The sequence below is a fragment of the Mustela lutreola genome, chromosome 5 (assembly GCF_030435805.1).
Source record: "Mustela lutreola isolate mMusLut2 chromosome 5, mMusLut2.pri, whole genome shotgun sequence".
In the NCBI taxonomy this organism is placed as follows: domain Eukaryota; kingdom Metazoa; phylum Chordata; class Mammalia; order Carnivora; family Mustelidae; genus Mustela; species Mustela lutreola.
The window spans coordinates 73,265,032-73,283,854 of NC_081294.1; the positions used below are offsets into that span (position 1 = coordinate 73,265,032).

An 18,823-nucleotide genomic window follows, 5' to 3' on the forward strand; every position below is an offset into this window, starting at 1 on the left:
ATCTCCTTGGTAGTCTTCCTAATTCTGGATCCTATCCTTTCTAGCATATTCGAATTCACAGCGTGAAGAACTGGGGAAACCAGCCCTTTTAAGTGGCTTGTACGTGATGACTGATATGCTAGAAATTTCACAGTAACTACATAAAGGGGGTGATTTTGTAAGCAAACTACTTCTGGTCCCAGTCCTTGTGATGGTGTAATGAAGAATATGGCAGTTCTGAGGTCATGAGTATAAAAATTTTTAAAAATTATAGCATGTCACACAAAATGCAGCTTTTCATTATCACATGATCCTAGGGTTGAGGGTCCAATAGCATTATTATTATTTGAATATTACCCATTTTGTTAGCAGGTGGAGGTCTCATCCCACCTATCCATAACCAGTAAAGGGCAGAAGTTAGGTCCTTTCAACATGTTTTGGAAAGCATATGATACATTAGGCATTAATCTTTACCAACAGCGATTAAAGGCACACTTTCTGGAATCACAGCTGGATTCAAATCCTGACTCCTGTAATCTGAGTAATGGGGTCAAGTAGGAGTTCCAACATCACAGAATTGGGGTGAAACATCAATCCCGTAAGCAAGTTATTACCCCTAAGCTGTGTCTTCAGCCCATCCGACCCGCACGGTCTGCATTACAGCCTGAGCCGCGCGGGCCTAAGCCCCGCCCCCTGCCCGTCCCCACGACGCGCAAGCGCAGCCTGGCTCCGCCGGCTACTCTCCCCAGGCTTGCGTGCTGGTCGTCGGCGGGAGATTGGGTCTCGCGATGTGCGTATGCGTGTGCGTGCGCGGTCCTTGCGAGCTCGCGCACGCCTCCCCTCGCAGTTCTGGGCTGTGGCGGCCTCTTCCTCTTGCGTTTGGGGCAGGACCCTGAGCGGTGGCCGCGGTGAGAGCTGGGAGCCAGCGTCCACTTCGCCGCCACCGCCCTCGCTGCCTGCCTCTCCGACTTGTGCTCTTCGCGCAGTGCCGAAGCGACGGTCTGGGAAGGGAGCGGCGTCGTCGTCAGGTTCCCAGCTGATGGGCAACCCCTGGGCTCGCTAAGGGGCCGGGCTACCAGCAGCTGAGGTAGGTGGGTGCGCGGGGGTTTGTCAGTCTGGCTCAGAGCGGAGTTGGGGCCGCGGGAGCTCTTGGAGAAGGCGAAGAGGCAGCGAGAACCGGCGCTGCCGGTGCGAAGAGGTCTCCGACCCACGTCTGAGGAGGGGCTCTGGCCCAGCCCGCAGCGAGAGGAGGGGCCCCGGACGTAGCCTGCTCTCCCTCGGCGTGGAGCCATTATTGGGGGGAACTGCCTCCGGCTGCGGGGGAGGGGTCACCCTTTCTTTTCTTTAAGAGGTCAAAATTAGCAGTCTTCCCTGTCCCTCGTTAAATTAAAGCCTGCCGGCTTCGAGATGGACTTCTAGATGGAGTGGCCTGTGGACTTCTGCCGCTCGCAGAACTCCCCAAGTGCAGGGATAGCGGGCTATGAATTTTGGTTGTTGGAGGGTACGCGACTCTTTATCTGGTGTGGGCGTGTATCTTCTGTAAAGTTAATGTTAATGCTTTAATAATCGCTTTTGGTTACAATAGCTAATACATTTTCAAACGCCTCTTGTCAAGTAAGGATTCTGGTACGAGGGAAACTGCGCCGTGGGGCACAATTAAGGGGTAGAGAGGAGACAAAGAAGGCCGTTATTTATGATCTGTCGTGGTATCAAAACTTTCTGTGGTGGGACAGGCTGCATGGCTTTTGGCATTTATTTTGGCTGTTGCTGAATAGATTTTCTGAGTAATGTGGGTCACAAATGGACTTTTATTTAGAATTATAAAAACACATATGATTCTATATAATCGTTACAACCCAAATGACCTGAAATAAATCTGAGAATTGTTTGATGTTTGATCTTTGGAAGAGACCACAACTTGGATTTCTTGAAAGGAAGATTTTCTCCGTGTTTAGAAAGCTTCAGGAGTGCTTTGTGAAGTTAATAAAAATAGTCATAGTTCTTTATGTTGGCAGTAATGAGTACCACATTCAAGAAAAGGGAAAAGAATTATTTCGTAAAGAATGGCTCACCCAGAGAATGCCGAATTTAAACACAGTAGAACAGTATCAAAGATAGCAAGTTTTAATGTGTGCTTTCTCCCCCCCCCCCTTTAAAGATTTATTTATTTATTTATTTTAGGGGGCAGGGGGAGGGGCAAGGGAGCGGGAATCAGAAGCGGACTCCCCGCTGAGTTTGGAGCTGGACGCTGGGGCTCAATCCCACGACCCAAACGGAAATCAGCAGTTTCTCAACCGACTCAGCCTCCCAGGCGCCCCAGTGTGTGCTTTAAAAATTCTAATTTAGTCATAGTTAAAATATATAGAAGCTCTTAGTTGACTCCCTTATATTCAGTGAACTATTTTTAAAGGTAATTAACCTTTGATAGGCTACACGTTCAGTTATGTAACTCTTGGCTTTCTTTCAGTCCAAACTTTAGAGAAATGAATTCATTCTCTCTTTAAGAATTGTGGCCTGCATACTTTTCATTGAACTCTGTACTGTTATGGGAAGACTCTTAGAAGAAAGAACAGTATGCCGCCAAGCCCTGAAGTAGGAGACATTATAATAAGTGTAGGATTAAGTAATGCTTGTATATATAAATAACTGCTTACAAACATCTATCTTGTGTATGTGTGTGTAGGTGATGATGCACAAAAGGATCTAATGGCTGTTGTTTGATTCCCATCTGAAAAGGTTGAACTTCAAAGTAGAAACTGTTTCCTTTTTAGTTAACTACATCAGTAACTGTCATAGTAGATTAATTTCTTTTCCAACTTTTTTTTTTTTTTTTTTTTTAAGAAAAGTGGAGAGCTCAGGGTGTGGGTGAGGAGAGTGGGGAGGGGCAGAGGGAGAGAGAAACTTTTAAGGCAGGCCCCACACCTGGTTTTGTCTCATGATCCTGAGAGCTGGACCCTACCGAAGTGCAGAGTGGGACACTTAACCAACCGAGCTACCCAGGCGTCCCTCTTTTCTAGTGTCTTAATCAGTTATTGAGTAAGCGCAATACTGTACTGATTTTTTTTTTTTTTTACTGTTGTGGGGAAGGAAAACAGAACATGTAGAAGACTTGCCCTTAGAAATGTTCCTTAAGTCAGTGCCTCATTGTTTTTCCATTGGAATAAACAACTGTACTCCTGTTTTGTGTCCTAGTGCTAGTGCTATGTTTTGCATGGACTTGGCTCTCAATAAATGTGAGCCGTGTCAGAACTAAATTAACATAATACAAACCAAATGCCTGAATTCCTGGAGAAGATTAAAGGAATTGGTGAGGGGTGCTTTTCTTTTCTTTTTCTTCTTCTTCTTCTTTTTTTTTTTTTTTTAAATTACAGGTCTACTTTTTAAGTAGTGTGGGGTTTTTTTGTTGGTTCTTTTTTCAGTGTTTGTTGGTATCTGAGTAGAAGAAACATGGCCACATCTTTCTAAGCTGGCTCTGTATCCTGAGTGCTAATATATGGTGAGTGTTCTGCTAAATTAAGAGGAAGTAAAGTTAAGGGAAGTAAGATCCAGAGGAAAGGTTTTGGTAAATGATAGGAATTTAAAAGGCATAAAATGTAAAGCACTGAAATAGACTGTAGGAAGAAACATTTTCTTCTTTTACTGTCAGTGCTGGTTGTAGATGGGAACTTGTGCCTTTCTACCTCTTTTTACTAGAGTTTTCCGTTCAGCAGGGTGATTTCTGAATGATAAAATTGAAAACGGGTTCACTTTTTCTCTTAAAATCTTCTCAGAGGTCTGTGTTTATCTTTGTTTTTGCATGTGGTCTCTAGTCCAACTTTATTGGCAATAAACTGGTATTTTGATTTCTGTGAAATTCCTGTTTATATGTCTCAATTAGTTTATAACTTCAAGGGAAAAAGAATGTGGTTAGTCCCTTCACAAATTCCAACGTTTGCTTTTCTTCAGTTTGGAAGACAAATCTGTTTGACTTTGTAGATGTTATCAACAGAAAGATTTTGTGGCTGTTTGGAGAAGTATGAGCGACAGAGGTGAATAAAAAACAAGAATATGGGGCACCTGGGTGGCTCAGTGGGTTAATAAGCCTCTGGGTCCTGGGATCATGCCCCACCTCGGGCTCTGCTCCGTAGGAAGACTGCTTCCCCCCTCTCTCTGCCTGCCTCTCTGCCTATTTGTGATCGCTCTCTGTCAAAATAAATAAAATCTTCAAAAAAAAAAAAAAGGATATTATTTATTTATTTATTTAAAGATTATATTTGACGGAGAGATAATACAGAGAGGGAACACAAGGAGTAGGAGAGGAAGGAGCAGGCCTCCCACCGAGCGGGGTCCCGATGGCTCGGATCAGGATCCCCACCCCGGGATCATGACTTGAGCCAAAGGCAGACGCTTAAAGACTGAGCCACCCAGGCGCCCCTATTTTATTTTTAAAGATTTTATTTTTGAGACAAAGAGCATGCGAGCTGGGTGAGAAGCAGAGGGAGAAGAAGCACACTCCCTGCTGAGCTGGGAGCCCTGTGTGGGACTCCATCTGGGAGTCCAGCAACCTGACTTGAGCTAAGGCAGATGCTTAATCGGCTGAGCCACCAAGGTGCCCCAAAACAGGATTTTTTTTTTTAATATTTATTTATTTATTTTTAATTTAGCAGACAGAGATCACAAGTAGGCAGAGAAGCTGGCAGAGAGAGAGAGGAGGAAGCAGGCTCCCTGTGGAGCAGAGAGCCCGATGCCGGGCTTGATCCCAGGACCCAGGGACCATGACCTGAGCCAAAGGCAGAGGCTTAACCCACTGAGCCACCCAGGCACCCCCCAAAACAGGAATATTTTAAAGTGGTTCTTGGGTTTTCATTTTCGTATAGCTGGGTCATTCTCATGGTCAGGGGTGAATTTTTACTCCTCCCCCCCCCCATCCCCACCCCACCCCAGAATATTTGGCAATGTATGGAGAAACTTGGGTTGTCAAATTGGGAGGGAGAAGAAGAGAGTGTAGCTACTGACATCTAGTGGGTAGAGGCTAGGGGTGCTCCTAAGCATCTTAAAATACACAGGACATCACCCCCCCAAACCCCAAGAGTTATCTGACTCAAATGACAGTGCTATTATTGAGAAATCCTGATGTAGTTATATTATGCTGGAATTGTTGGTACTGATGTCAGATTACCTGAATTCCTGTTTGGCTTTACCATTTCCAAATGTGTGACTTTGGCAAATTGATAAAAATCCCTCCCATTTCTGTAAAATAGGGCTAATAATAGTATGTTCCTCACAGAGTTGTGTGGATTAAATCAGATACTGTGCAAAATGCCAACCTTTTTACGTGACACATAGGAAATGTTCAAAAACTTAACTTTCAGCTAATATTACTACATTTGGAACACATCTTGATCTGTTTTTATTTCTGAGCTGAAATTAGAATTTGAGCTGATGAAGTGATAATAACCTATTTCTAATTGTATCTTTGGGATTAAGCAAAGAATTACTCCTTTTAATATTTAATTTGTTTTGTGTTCTCAAGTCTGTAAGGCTTCTGCTGTAAACAAATAGCTTCTCATTGTACATATTCTTTTATAGTTAAGACTTTAAGCCAGCTGTGGGGAGCCTGGCTCAGGTCATGATCTCAGGGTCCCGGGATCAAGCCCTACATCTGGCTCTCTGCTCAGCAGGGCGCCTGCTTCCCCCTCTCTGCCTGCCTCTTTGCCTACTTGTGATCTCTCTCTCTGTGTCAAATAAATAAATAAAGTCTTTAAAAAAAAAAAAAAAAAAACTTTAAGCCAGCTGGTGAATAGCTTTGTATCTGTTGATTTTCAGTTCTGTGACTTGATTCCCATTTCCTTTTGCCTTTATAACTGAGGTTTTGATGCAATTTTACATGTGTGGTATAGGCAAACATTAACAGCTTATGGGCTAGATTTTTTTTTTTAATTTTTATTTTTTATTTATCCATTTGAGAGAGAGAGAAAGCATGAGAGGGGAGAAGGTCAGAGAGAAGCAGACTCCCCGTGGAGCTGGGAGCCTGCTGCGGGATTTGATGCTGGGACTCTGGGATCATGACCTGAGCCTCGAAGGCAGTCCCTTAACCATCTGAGCCACCCAGGTGCCCAATAGGCTAGATCTTACTGTACACCTGTGACTCTTTTTCTAAATCTGAATTGGAACCCATATGTTTATTTTTTTTATCTTACTGAAATACTATATTTTAGTTCACCCATTTTCTGGGGCGCCTGGGTGGCTGTCCGTTAAATGTCTGCCCTTTGTTTGGGTCATGATCCTGGGATCAAGTCCCAGATTAGGGTCCTGGTCTTCCTACTCAGTGGGGAGTCTGCTTCTCCTTCTCTGCCTCTTCCCCAGCTCATGCTCTTTCTGTCAAATAAATAAATTTTTAAAGAAAAAAAACAAAAAACAAACATTTTCTGTGCGTCTAAATGATATGGCTGTTTAGGGCTGGCCTGTTATGGTACCGGTCATAATATATACTTCATAAAGAGAAAAAAATCACAGGGATGTCTTCACAGACTAAACAGAGACTGGACTCATTGTTAATTAGTCACAAGGCTCTTTTAAGGGAGGAAGATCCACACATACTTACGATCAGGAAGAAATTGCACATGCAGCTTTTTGTCTTGATAATCATACCTTTAAAATAGGAAGTTTTTTTGTTGATTGTTACCCATATTTTTGTAGTGTAATTCTCAGTTGTATAAGTGTAGATTCATTTTAGCTAATGGAAACCTTTGTTCACCTCTCCTATTCGTACTTCCTCCTGTTTGGATAGTTTGGGTTAAAACTTTGTTTTGGGGGGTTTGTTTTTTTTTTGTTTGTTTGTTTGTTTTTAATGGATTAGTTAATTTAAAGGGAGTATCTTGAGAGATTGTGTTCTTTGCTTGGCACATTCCGTGATTTGTAAAGTGTAGCTTACACTGCTGAGGATCCTTTTTGTTTTTTTAAAGGTTTGTTTATTTGAACAAGCACGAGAGATCCAGAGCGCATGCGCGAGTGGGGGAGGGGAGGGTAGAGGGAAAGAATCTGCAGACCGACTCCCTGCTGAGCGCGGTGCCTGAAGCAGGGGCTCTGTCTCAAGACCAATGAGATTATGACCTCAGCGGAAACTGAGTCAGTTGCTTAACTGAAGGGAGCTACTCAAGCGCCCCTACACTTGAGGGTTCTAGATAAATAATAAATTATAAGGAAGAAATGTCCACCTTGTGGCAACTGTGGCTAGGTCAGAAGTGTATATGTGAGAAATAAAGGGCCAAAAGAAGATACTCTAAGAATGTTAGGCAAATGAAAAAAAAAAGAATACTGTTAATAAGAGTTCTTGTTTTTGTTGTTACTGTTTCAGGGTTTCATAATCTAGGGAAAAAGAACCTCTAAAATGTAACAGATTCATTCCCTAGTTAGCCACTTTTCCAGTTCCTAAGCAGAGAACATTATGGCTACTAATGCCTATTATAGTTGAGTTATCTTGCATGACTTATGTCCATACACTTGATTAAGTTGAGGAAAACAAGTGTCTTTGAATCTGCTGATGCGTGTTTGTTTATAAGTGGTCTGGAGTCCTGCCTGTCAGTCTAATTTTAGGTCGCCTGCATCCGTTTTGGAAGACAGACTATTTTCTCACTGAATACTGTCATACAGGTATGTATTTGTATATGTGTATTTATGCATATTTGTCTTTTATTTTTGGTAGAAAATGATGCATCCTGTTGCCAGCAGTAATCCAGCTTTCTGTGGGCCTGGCAAGCCTTCCTGCCTCAGTGAAGATGCCATGAGAGCTGCTGATCAGTTTGACATATATTCCTCCCAGCAAAGCAAATATAGCCACACAGTCAGCCACAAACCAATGGCTTGTCAGAGGCAAGACCCATTAAATGAAACACACTTGCAGACTACAAGTGGCAGAAGTCTAGAGATAAAAGATGAACTAAAGAAAAAGAAAAATCTCAACCGATCTGGTAAACGTGGCCGACCTTCAGGAACCACCAAATCTGCAGGATACCGTACCAGCACAGGCCGACCCCTGGGAACCACCAAAGCAGCTGGATTTAAGACAAGTCCAGGCAGACCTCTGGGTACAACTAAAGCTGCTGGATACAAAGTCAGCCCAGGGAGACCTCCAGGTAGCATTAAAGCTCTATCCCGTCTTGCCGATCTTGGTTATGGCTGTGGCACCGCTGCTTTTCCTTACCCTATGATACATGGCAGAGCAGTTCATGGGGTAGAGGAAACCAGCAGTGAAGTCAAGCCACCCAGTGAGTGAATGAGGCAGGAAAGGAGGGCCAGGTTTAGAAGGAGTAGTGTGAATAATCCCAAAGCTTCTTGGTTTTATTTTGACATAGATGATTTTGTGGCCTGGGCTTTCCAAATTTGTTTTTCTGTTTGATTTGTTTTCCTGGTTTTGCTCAGAAACTGCCATATGCTGACAGATGCACTCAGGGCATGAGCAGTGGCATTGTATTTGTATATAGGTTCAAGTGTAATACCTAACTACGTCATTTTTGCTTTTCCTTTAGAGTTCTGGTTGTGTCTCATATTTCATTACTCCTTTTGGGCCATTCTAAATAGATGCTTTATGTGCTAAACAACTGAAACCATTATACCTATTAGTTTGTGAAGTAAGCCTACAATATAATAAAGATAATATCCAAGGTATTTTTAACTGATGGAACAAAGCAAACTAATGATTCAGGATTACTTGAGGTAATGGCTGTGAGTTTTTGTAACATTTATTTTCATGAGACAGGACACAGATATTTGTATGCTTTGGCATTTCCATAGACTTCAGATGTTAACAATCTTTTAATGTTCTAGGTTTAAGCAGCAGAAGCTTATTTATTTTATTTTACTGATTTACATGGTATTAATTGATTTAACCATTATTCCTAAAAGAATTCTTATGTTTGCCTTTCAACATTGATTCGTTGTGTATCTTTAATTGTCTGAGAGCATATATACCAAACACTACAAGCAATTCATATTTACAGAAAAATTAAACTTTTTAAGAAAAACTGCACATTACATTTCTGGTGAAATATGCATTCTGAGAATAGCATACTTAATATAATAGAAAAAGAAATATTCTTAAGGTCTGCATGTAGCTGTAGTCACTACATTTTGCCTTTAAATATTTAGTTTTAAAGCATTATACTTAAAACATTTATTAATGCTCATTTATTCAAAAATTTTTTAGTGTTTTCCTGAGAAATTGTCCCATTGCATTAGCACTTACTGTGGTTTCAGGTTTATATCTACCAAAGGACACAAATTGAATGGTAGAGTCTAAAACTGGTATAAACAAGATGCAATTGTCTGTCAGAACCCAAATATTAAGAAATATATAGGAATCCATCTATGCATGAATCATGTAGAAATATGTTGATTAGTTTAATTAAAAATCTAATTGTGGCTCCAGTGGGACCACTTCATCCAAAAGAAGATCTTTTCCAGCAACGTTTGCTTTAGAAGTAAGATAGCAAAGAAAAAGTATTGTGTAGATGTGTATGATAGGGACAGAGAGAAATCACTTTTCTCCCCTTTCTGAAAGGGATAGTCTTTGTTAATACACATTTTATTTATTCTGAGTTTCTTCTAAATAAACTATTACAAACTTTGGATTTGAAAAAAGAAAATTCCACTCAAATTGTGGAATTTTAAATGCCTTTGAGATTCTAGTGTAGATTTGCAGGACCCAAAAACTTTTTAAATAACTAAAATTTTAAAAGGGCGCACATTGTGTTATTTGGGCTTGCTCTCAGTTAATGCAGACTCTCATTGCAAATGGATGTCATGTTTCGTACCTTTTCATCAGGAAAAAAGCAGCAAGCTTTTAGGTGTTCCAGTGATACCTGACACAATGAGCTGGACTTACGCTGCTCTTTACAGTAAGAGGTGTTACATTGTACGTGGGGACTGTTTCCACTGGCATCTAAGACAGTGACCTCAACAATTTTAGCTTTGCACAAACCATAGAGAACAATATTGGATGACTATATAATCAGATGTAACATTCTGGCAGCTAAATTGCTACAAGAGTTTCTCTTTGCAGAAGCTTAAAATAAAAAACTTTGAATAATTTACTCAGAACAGTATAACTTCTGACACACGCAAATGCTTACATCTTTATTCATATGTTTATCCACGTTTGATATATATCTGTCATTTACCTGTTTCTCAAGTTGTTGTTCAGCACATGGTGACTTAGAAACCCTCTTGAGTTCCTGAAAATGGTTGTTTCATTAAATGTTCTATGGTAGGGTAATATAGATCACGGTCTAGGATTTGGTTGACTTTTGTTTTATACTATGTCTGTTTGGCGATTCCCTTTCAGTTTATTTTCATTCCTGATTTTGTTGTACATACCCTTCCCTTTCTCTTGCCTTTGCTTCATTCATTCATTGCCCTGCCTCTTTCCCCATCCTCCAGCACATCTACTCAGTGGTGCTGTGCTGTGTGTCAGAAGATAAAGCAGGTGTATTATTGTATAATGAATTTTGTATACATGTTAATGAAATGGTGAAATCAGCTAAAGGAATTCTGTTCATAACAGTGTTTATTAATATCAGGAGCTATGTCCCAGGAAAAAGAGGGGGCAAATGGCTACAGTTGTGAATGGTTAACATTGTTTAGAGAGCTGAATTTTCTGTTCATGTAAGCATTTACCTGGAGTATTAGACCTGTATGATGGTGAGCATCTCCTGATTCCACTTCCTTTTCTCCTTGTGAACAGTTTATTGGTGCCATGCTGAAGAGAAAGACATCTAAGTGATAACATGAAGTCTTAAAATATAAAATATTTTTACTTCTCTATAAAGACTACATTGTGCATCTTTTGTAACACTGTCTCTTGTCATGATAAACACTGAAATAGCATGTTAAACAATTGCCTATACTTTAATATAATCAGTTGGGGAAAACTGGCTTTTTCCTCCAACTGTGTGATTGTTCCTTGAAAGGTAAATTGCTAATTTTATATTGTATAATTCTGTTCTTCACAAAATAGGTTTCACTATTCTGTATTAAAACTGTTGGTCAGAAAATGATCTGCTATCCAAGTAAGTTTGCTTTACTATTTTCTTTGAAAACTATTTTAACATGCCTTATTTATTATCATATTAACAAATAAGCAGCTAATACAGATGAAATTTTCATTTTTTGACAGATATAACCTTGCATAACTAATCTTTAGTATGGGATGATTTTGATACTATCTTTGGAGTTTTGCACTGGATATTAAAAAAATACTGGCACAATGTATTGGAAGAAAATAAGTATCTGATTAATTTTTAATATTTGGGGACATTTTTAAAATCAGTATTCAATTAGACTAAAATATTCTTTATATTTTTTATTTACTTTTTAAAAGAAAATATCTGTTAAAGTAATAAAAGTAATCTTCATTCCAAACTGATGTTTGTGTGAATCTACATGTATATTTTCATGATGTAATAGAGTTTCTTTGAGTTAAGGAGGAAAAAACAATGTTCTGGATCCGTTTATTAGGTTAAAGGTGATCCAGCCAGTGTAAGAAAAACCAGTGTATGAGCTAAAGTAAAAAAAAAAAACCAACCTTCTTTCTATTCTAAGAAGCTTTAAAAAATAATTCAGGGGATGTTGGCGATAACTGCTGCTCTGTCGGTCGTTGTCTCTTTATGCAGTAAAATTTTATCCCTTCATAATATAAAAATTCACAACAGTTCAGAACTTTTCCTTGGACCTAAAATATTGAGATGCTATTATATTTTTGTTTTTATTATGGCTTAACTATATGCTATTAAACTCTAGGATGTATCTAAATCTTTCCTTTGCTTTTCCCTCCCCCTCCTCAGAAGTAGGTAAACCTGTACTCTCACATACAATGTATTTAATTTTTGGAAAATTTAATGCTATAGTAAATCAAGTGTGTGATTTATAATAATCAGACCACTTTGATTCTTTAAGTTTCATAGTTTCCTTTTTCCACAGATAATTACAGAGAAAATAATTACCAATTAACTGATATAAGCACGCTGTCCTCTGCTGTAAAAAGTCCGAATAGATACTGTGTATGTTTTTATGTCCATGAACTTGAGCTACTCGTGTGCAATTATGTGTATGGGAATGGAGTAGTGTTCATGATTTGTATCTACATCATCATATGGATGTATATTTATTAATAAAGTCATTGCTTTAAAACCAATTCTGTTTACTGCTTTATTTTCTTAGCACAATATTTGTGAAGTGGACGGATGGTAAGTAAACCTTTATCATGACAGGATCTCATATTTTTCTTGGCTGTGCTTCCTGAAATAGTAATATTTAGGGGCGCCTGGGTGGCTCAGTGGGTTAAAACCTCTGCTTTCGGCTCAGGTCATGATCTCAGGGTCCTGGGATCCAGCCCCGCATCGGGCTCTCTGCTCAGCAGGGAGCCTGCTTCCTCCTCTCTCTCTGCCTACTTGTGATCTCTGTCAAATAAATAAATAAAATCTTTTTAAAAAATAGTAATATTTATATATCTGAAATTTAAAATCCCAACTTATAAACAGATCTCGTGTTGTTTGCTTTTTCTTCGCATTATTAAGATACAGCAGGCTACTAGTTCTGCCATAGGGTTATATTTAAATTTTAAGTGTGGTTGATCTTCTTAATTTATAAAATTCAGGTAGTAGGATGTCTCGGCAACTCACTTGGTTGAGTGTCTGACTCTCAGTTTCTGCTCAGGTCATGATCTCAGGGTCCTGGGATTGAGCCCTACATCCAGTGCCACTCTCTATGTAGAGTCGGCTCAAGATTTTCTTTCTCTTCTCTCCTATTGCTCCTCCCCTGATTGTGTGTGCGCGCTCTTTCTCTCTCTCTCAAATAAATAAATCTTGAAAAAAAATTTCGGATGGGGCTGCCTGGGTGGCTTAGTCATTTAAGTGTCAGACCCATGGTTTTGGTTCCGGTGATGATCTCAGGGTCATGGATCAAGCACCCTGTCGGGCTCTGCGCTTGGCCTAGAGTCTGTTTGTCCCTCTCCCTCTACTCTTTCTTTCCTGCCACCCCTTCCCCCATTTGTGGTTTCTCTCTCTCTCAAATAAATATTTCCAAAAAATTTCAGGTGTTAAACATGGCTAATTTGCTGTTGTTTTAATGTGGATTTGTTTTTGTTTTTTGGTACAAAGAGCTTGCAGGAGGAGGGGGGGGTGTGGCAGGGAAGGGCAGAGGAAGAGAGAGAAAGAGAATCTCAGGCTCCAGGCCCAGTATGGGGCTCATTTCATGACTATGAGATCATGACCTAAGCCATAATCATGAGTTGGTCACTTAACCAACTGAGGCACCATCCAGGCACCTCCGTTTTGATGTTAACCTTAGGGAGAACAGTAAGTGCATACTTTGTTAAATATTGGAGCTATAAAAGGGAAACACTTTCTCCTAATTTTTTTTTTAAGATTTTATTTATTTATTTGACGGACAGATCACAAGTAGGCAGAGAGGCAGGCAGGCAGAGAGAGAGAGAGAGGAGGAAGCAGGCTCCATGCTGAGCAGAGAGCCCGATGTGGGGCTCGATCCCAGGACCCTGGGATCATGACCTGAGCTGAAGGCAGAGGCTTTAACCCACTGAGCCACCCAGGCACCCCACTTTCTCCTAATTTTTTGAGCATATAACTTCATTTTTTATTTTCTCCAAAACCTGCAGATCATCTACATGAGAGGTTTGCAAACTAAGGCCCACTGCCCGTTCTTGTAAATAGAGTTTTGCTGAATAGCCATTCTCAGACAAAGGTATATGGCAGCTTTTGTAATACAGTGGCAGTGCTGAGGAGTTCTAGCATAAGATCAGCAAGGCATAAATTATTTACTAATTATTTCTTTATGGGAAAGTTTGCTGACCCCTCATTTAGAAAGATAAATTGGAGTAGGGAACATGAAATTTGATGTTGAATTTCAAAACCTGTGCAAATGGCTTTTTTTGCTTTTGAATTGTTTTAAATATTCTTCAAATTATGCTTTAAAACATTTTTGTGTGCTTTTCCTCGAATTGTTGAAGTACTTGGACTTCTCCATGAGAATGTGCTGTTGGTTAGGGAAACTCTTCTAATCTGGGAAGAGATCTATACCATCATAGTACTGGATCATTCGCTGTGGCTCAAAGGATTACTTAGTTACTTACAATGTCTTTACCACATTTTCTGTAGATCTTTATATACAGTTTTATAGGAAAAACGTATTTGTTCACTGTAATTCCAAAATTCTCATTCTCTGACAATAGTCAGAAAGCAAATCAGTGTCCCCTTTGGTTTGACAGCCAGCCAATTGATGATTTGTGGGTTGAAGAGAAAGCAGTCTCCATTTACCATCTGGAATTTATGCCTTGAATATTAAATTAACAAACTTGTGGTTTTGATCCCATTAGTCACCAATGGTGTGTGAGAGTCAGTCACGAATCAACCTTTGGGAAAATGTACATCAATTGGAATTTAATAATTTTTAAAACAATATAGAAGCATGAATTTTGGACGAACACAGAATGTTACACTTTTGCTAACGATGTCCTACGAGAATGAAAGTTGGTCTGCTGCCACCATACCCTTTCCTTTCTTAGCACTCAGATTTCTTTGTTCTGAGTTTATGAGGGTTTCATCCTTAATATCCTGTTTCAAGATTTGTATCACGCCTGGGTGGCTCATTCGGTTAAACATCTGCCTTCGGCTCACATCGTGATCCCAGGGTCCTGGGATTGTGTCCCGTGTCAGGCTTCTGCTTGGCCAGAAGTCTGCTGCTGCTTCTGCCTGCCTTGCCCCCTGCTTGTTCTCTCTCTCTCTCTGATAAATTCTTTAAAAAAAATTAAAAGATGTGCATCACAAGTATCTCATGAAGTGTATGGGAATTCTAATGCCTGATTTCTGTAAAAGCATTAGAGTAGTAGAGGTCAAGAGACAGAGGTGAAATGGGGTAAGCTGTTGGTGAACAGAATACACTACAATGTGGCCTTTTTGGTGATAGCATTTTAAAGAGTTACCCTTGGGGTGCCTGGGTGGCTCAGTGGGTTAAGTCTCTGTCTTCGGTTCAGGTCTTGATCCTGGGGTCATGGGATTGAGCCAGCATTGGGCTTTCTGCTCAGTGGGGAGCCTGCTTCCCTCTCTGCCTGCTTCTCTGCCTACTTGTGATCTCTCTGTGTCAGATGAATAAATAAATAAAATCGTAAAAAAAAAAACAAAAACATCACCCTTAAAGGAACTTCTGGTGGCTTCAGTATTAGTGTCAAACTTAAATCTTTTCTAAAAATCAAAGCACAAAACCCCCATTGGAGTCCAAGTATAATAGGGTATAGTGATAATGGCTTTAGTATAGTACTTGGCATAAGTAATAAAACACTTCACTGCTTCTGTCAAATTACTGCTGTTTTGTTGAATGGTGTCAGAGGAATTGGAACACCCCTGTTAGTGGTAAGAAAACTTGAATCTCATGGAAGTTAAATAATTTACCCAGAATTATACACCCAGTAAATAGTAGTCAGCAGGGGCTCTTAACCACAATCTTCTACTCACCATTGGAAAATTTTTAAATGGTTCTGCTTTTAGTAGTAGGTATTTTTGTACTGACCCTGAGATAAAATAAATGTTGCTTTGAAAAACTAATATATTCATTTTGTCTTCATGCCAGTAGCTCTTCTCTTCTGAGATCTCAGGGGCTCCAAAGTAGCTTCTTAACAAAGAGAGTGAGAGAAAAATTAGACTTCTTTTCTTGAATTTGTTTTTTTCTTTTATCTTTTTAAGGTTTTATTTCTTGGGGCACCTGGGTGGCTCAATGGGTAAAAGCCTCTGCTTTCGGTTCAGGTCATGATCCTGGGGTCGTGGGATCGAGCCAGCATTGGGCTCTCTGCTCGGCAGGGAGCCTGCTTCCCTTCCTCTCTCTCTGCCTGTGATCTCTGTCTGTCAAATAAATAAATAAAATCTTTTTTTTTAAGATTTCTTAAGAGAGGAGGAAGCAGCCCCCCTGCTGAGCAGAGAGCCCAATGCTGGCTCTATTCCAGAACCCCGGGATCATGACCCGAGCCGAAGGCAGAGGCTTTAACCCACTGTACCACCCAGGCACCCCTAAATAAATAAAACCTTAAAAAAAAATGCTGTTTGAAAGAAAAAAAAGAGGCATTAAAAAAAAGTAAGGTTTTATTTCTTTATTTGACAGCCAAGCAGGGGGAGTGGCAGGCAGAAGGAGAGAAAGAAGCAAGCTTTTGGGGGAGCAGGGAGCTCCATCCAGGACTTGATCCCAGGACCCTGGGATCATGACCTGAGCTGAAGGTGGTTGCTTAACCAACTGAGCCATCCAGGTGCCCCAGTAGTTTATCTTTTTCATTACTCTTAAAATCTTTAGTCCTTTCTGTTAGGTGTTTACAGCCATATGAGATAGGCATGTTTTTGTGTACAACTGGCCCATTTTTGTCTCTGAGCTGCCTGGTACTGGTTAGTGACTGCTAAGAAGTTGGTACTCGATACATATTGTCTATCATCTATCCCTTTGTCCTTGGGCCAGCCCTCACAACAGTTCTTTTTTTCCCCTTGTCGTTTTTTTGTTTGTTTTTAAGATTTTACTTCTTTATTTGACAGAGATCACAAGTAGGCAGAGAGGCAGGCAGAGAGAGGGGGAAGCAGGCTTCCCATTGAGTTGAGTGCCTGATGTGGGGCTCAATCCCAGGACCCCGAGATTATGACCTGATCCAAAGGCAGTCTCAACCCACTGAGCCACTCAGATGCCCCCCCATCCCCACTTTGTCATTTTTGTATTGGTTTTACTTGCTAAAATTTACTTGTTAATTTGCCTCAAATAACCTATCAATCTCTTCAAGGAATATGCTTTTAATTAGTTTTGAATGAATCCTAGTTTCTATATTTACATGACCCTTGGTTCATAATAATGCTGCTTTTGATACTGGAAATTTTAATCTCTTTTTATTAGGTTAATATATTTCTGAATATCTGAAGTTTCTCATTTCTTCTCATCTGTATATCCCGTGTATTAGGATTTACAGTAATGATAGAGGTTTTTTTTTTTTTTTAATTTTATTTATTTGACAGATCACAAGTAGGCAAAGAGGCAGGCGGGGGGGGGGGGAGCAGGCTCCCTGCTGAGCAGAGAGCCCAATGTGGGGCTCGATCCCAAGACCCTGAGATCATGACCCGAGCCAAAGACAGAGGCTTTAACCCACTGAGCCACCCAGGTGCCATGATAGGGTTTTTTAAAAGATTTTATTTACTTTTTTAAAGATTTTTTTTTTTTTAAGGTAATATCTATACCTGTCATAGGGCTTGGACTAACAACCCTGAGATCAGGAGTCATGTGTTCTTCCAACTGAGCCAGCCAGTGCCCATACAGTAATGATAGTTGTAACAGAGACCCTGAAATGCAATGGCTCTAATAGAGGTAGACTTTCTCACCATATAAATGTCTTGTGCAGTTTTTCAAAGACCTGGTCTCCAAGTGACTTTTGCCATTTTCAAAACATGGTTTCCAAGACTATTCTGTTTTTCTTTTGGTTGGCCTAAAGGAAGGGACTTTGGAAGTTCAGGCCCTTTAAGTAAGTAGTGTCATTTCTCACAGTTCTTTGACTAAGGATTGGTCACATGACTGCTTATGGCTGCAAGAGGCATTGGGAAATCTAGTTCATTCTTGGCCAGGCACGATCAGTTATGGAGGGAGAGAATGGATTTTAGTGGCTATCTTTACCACAGCCTTATAGGTAAGTCTTGTGAGCTAAAGTTGGAGTAGAATGAGGAAGCAAAATGCTACAGATTACATGAAACCAAACTCAAGTTTTTTTTGTTTTTTTTTTAAGATTATTTATTTATTTGACAGAGAGAGATATAGAGAGATCACAAGTAGGCAGAGAGGCAGGCAGAGAGAGAGAGGAGGAAGCAGGCTCCCTGCTGAGCAGAGAGCCCAATGTGGGACTCGATCCCAGGACCCTGAGATCATGACCCGAGCCAAAGACAGAGGCAGTGGCTTAACCCACTGAGCCACCCAGGCGCCCCAAACTCAAGTTTTTGAAGCTAATTTAAATCATTACTAGATGTCATTTTTTTTTTTTAAGATTTTATTTATTTATTTGTCAGAGAGAGAGTGAGCACAGGCAGACAGAGTGGCAGGCAGAGTCAGAGGGAGAAGCAGGCTCTCCGCGGAGCAAGGAGCCTGATGTGGGACTCGATCCCAGGACGCCGGGATCACAACCTGAACCGAAGGCAGCTGCTTAACCAACTGAGCCACCCAGGCGTCCCTAGATCTAATTTTTTTTTAAACAAATGTTATTCATTAAAGATTTGAGTGCCATTTTTGGGTCAAACACTTTAACAGAGTACACTAGACTAATGGTTTGTAGTCTAATGAAAGGATCAGCCAAGTAAACAGACAATTACACAATATAAGTAGTGCTATTTCTGGAGTAAATGGAGGAGAAGACTATAAGAATACTTAAAATGAAATGACATTTAAGCTAAGCACTGAAAATGAGATGGATTGATGTAAGGAAGAGGGGAGAGTATTGAGACAACAGAAAGAAAACACACAAAAGCCTGGAGAGCATGATATTCTTCAATAACGAATAGCTGTATGGTGAGTAGTAGTGGTGAACAAGGGTTGAGAAGTAGGGATGAAATGGACCTGATTATAGAAGGACCCAGAAAATCAATTTAAAGAGTTTCTATTTTGAGGACAATGGTGAGCCATTGGAAGGTTTTAAATAAGGAGATGACTTACATTTGTAGTTTAGGTTGGCTTGGAGGGAGGAGAGATTAGAGGCAGGCACAGTGGTCAAGTCTCATTTGGGTGAGATACTAAGATTAAATTTGGGCAGTGGGGAAGAGAGAGGGGAGAGATTGTGATCTGAGACAGGTAGTTG

The 18,823-nt window shown here is 40.3% G+C and overlaps 1 protein-coding gene across 2 annotated transcripts; it reads left to right on the forward strand.

Annotated features, from left to right (window-relative positions):
- Positions 1 to 926: 926 nt before the first annotated feature.
- C5H5orf24 (chromosome 5 C5orf24 homolog) lies at positions 927 to 12,148 on the forward strand. Of its 2 annotated transcripts, none has more exons than XM_059174612.1 (2): positions 927 to 1,066; positions 7,664 to 12,148. In XM_059174612.1, the coding sequence occupies exon 2, from the start codon at positions 7,667 to 7,669 to the stop codon at positions 8,231 to 8,233; it is 567 nt and encodes a 188-aa protein (XP_059030595.1). In that variant the 5' UTR covers positions 927 to 1,066; positions 7,664 to 7,666; the 3' UTR covers positions 8,234 to 12,148. The 2 variants fall into 2 exon arrangements, with proteins under 2 accessions (XP_059030595.1, XP_059030594.1); XM_059174611.1 differs by lacking the exon at positions 927 to 1,066 and adding an exon at positions 3,386 to 3,475.
- The last annotated feature ends 6,675 nt before the right edge of the window (positions 12,149 to 18,823 follow it).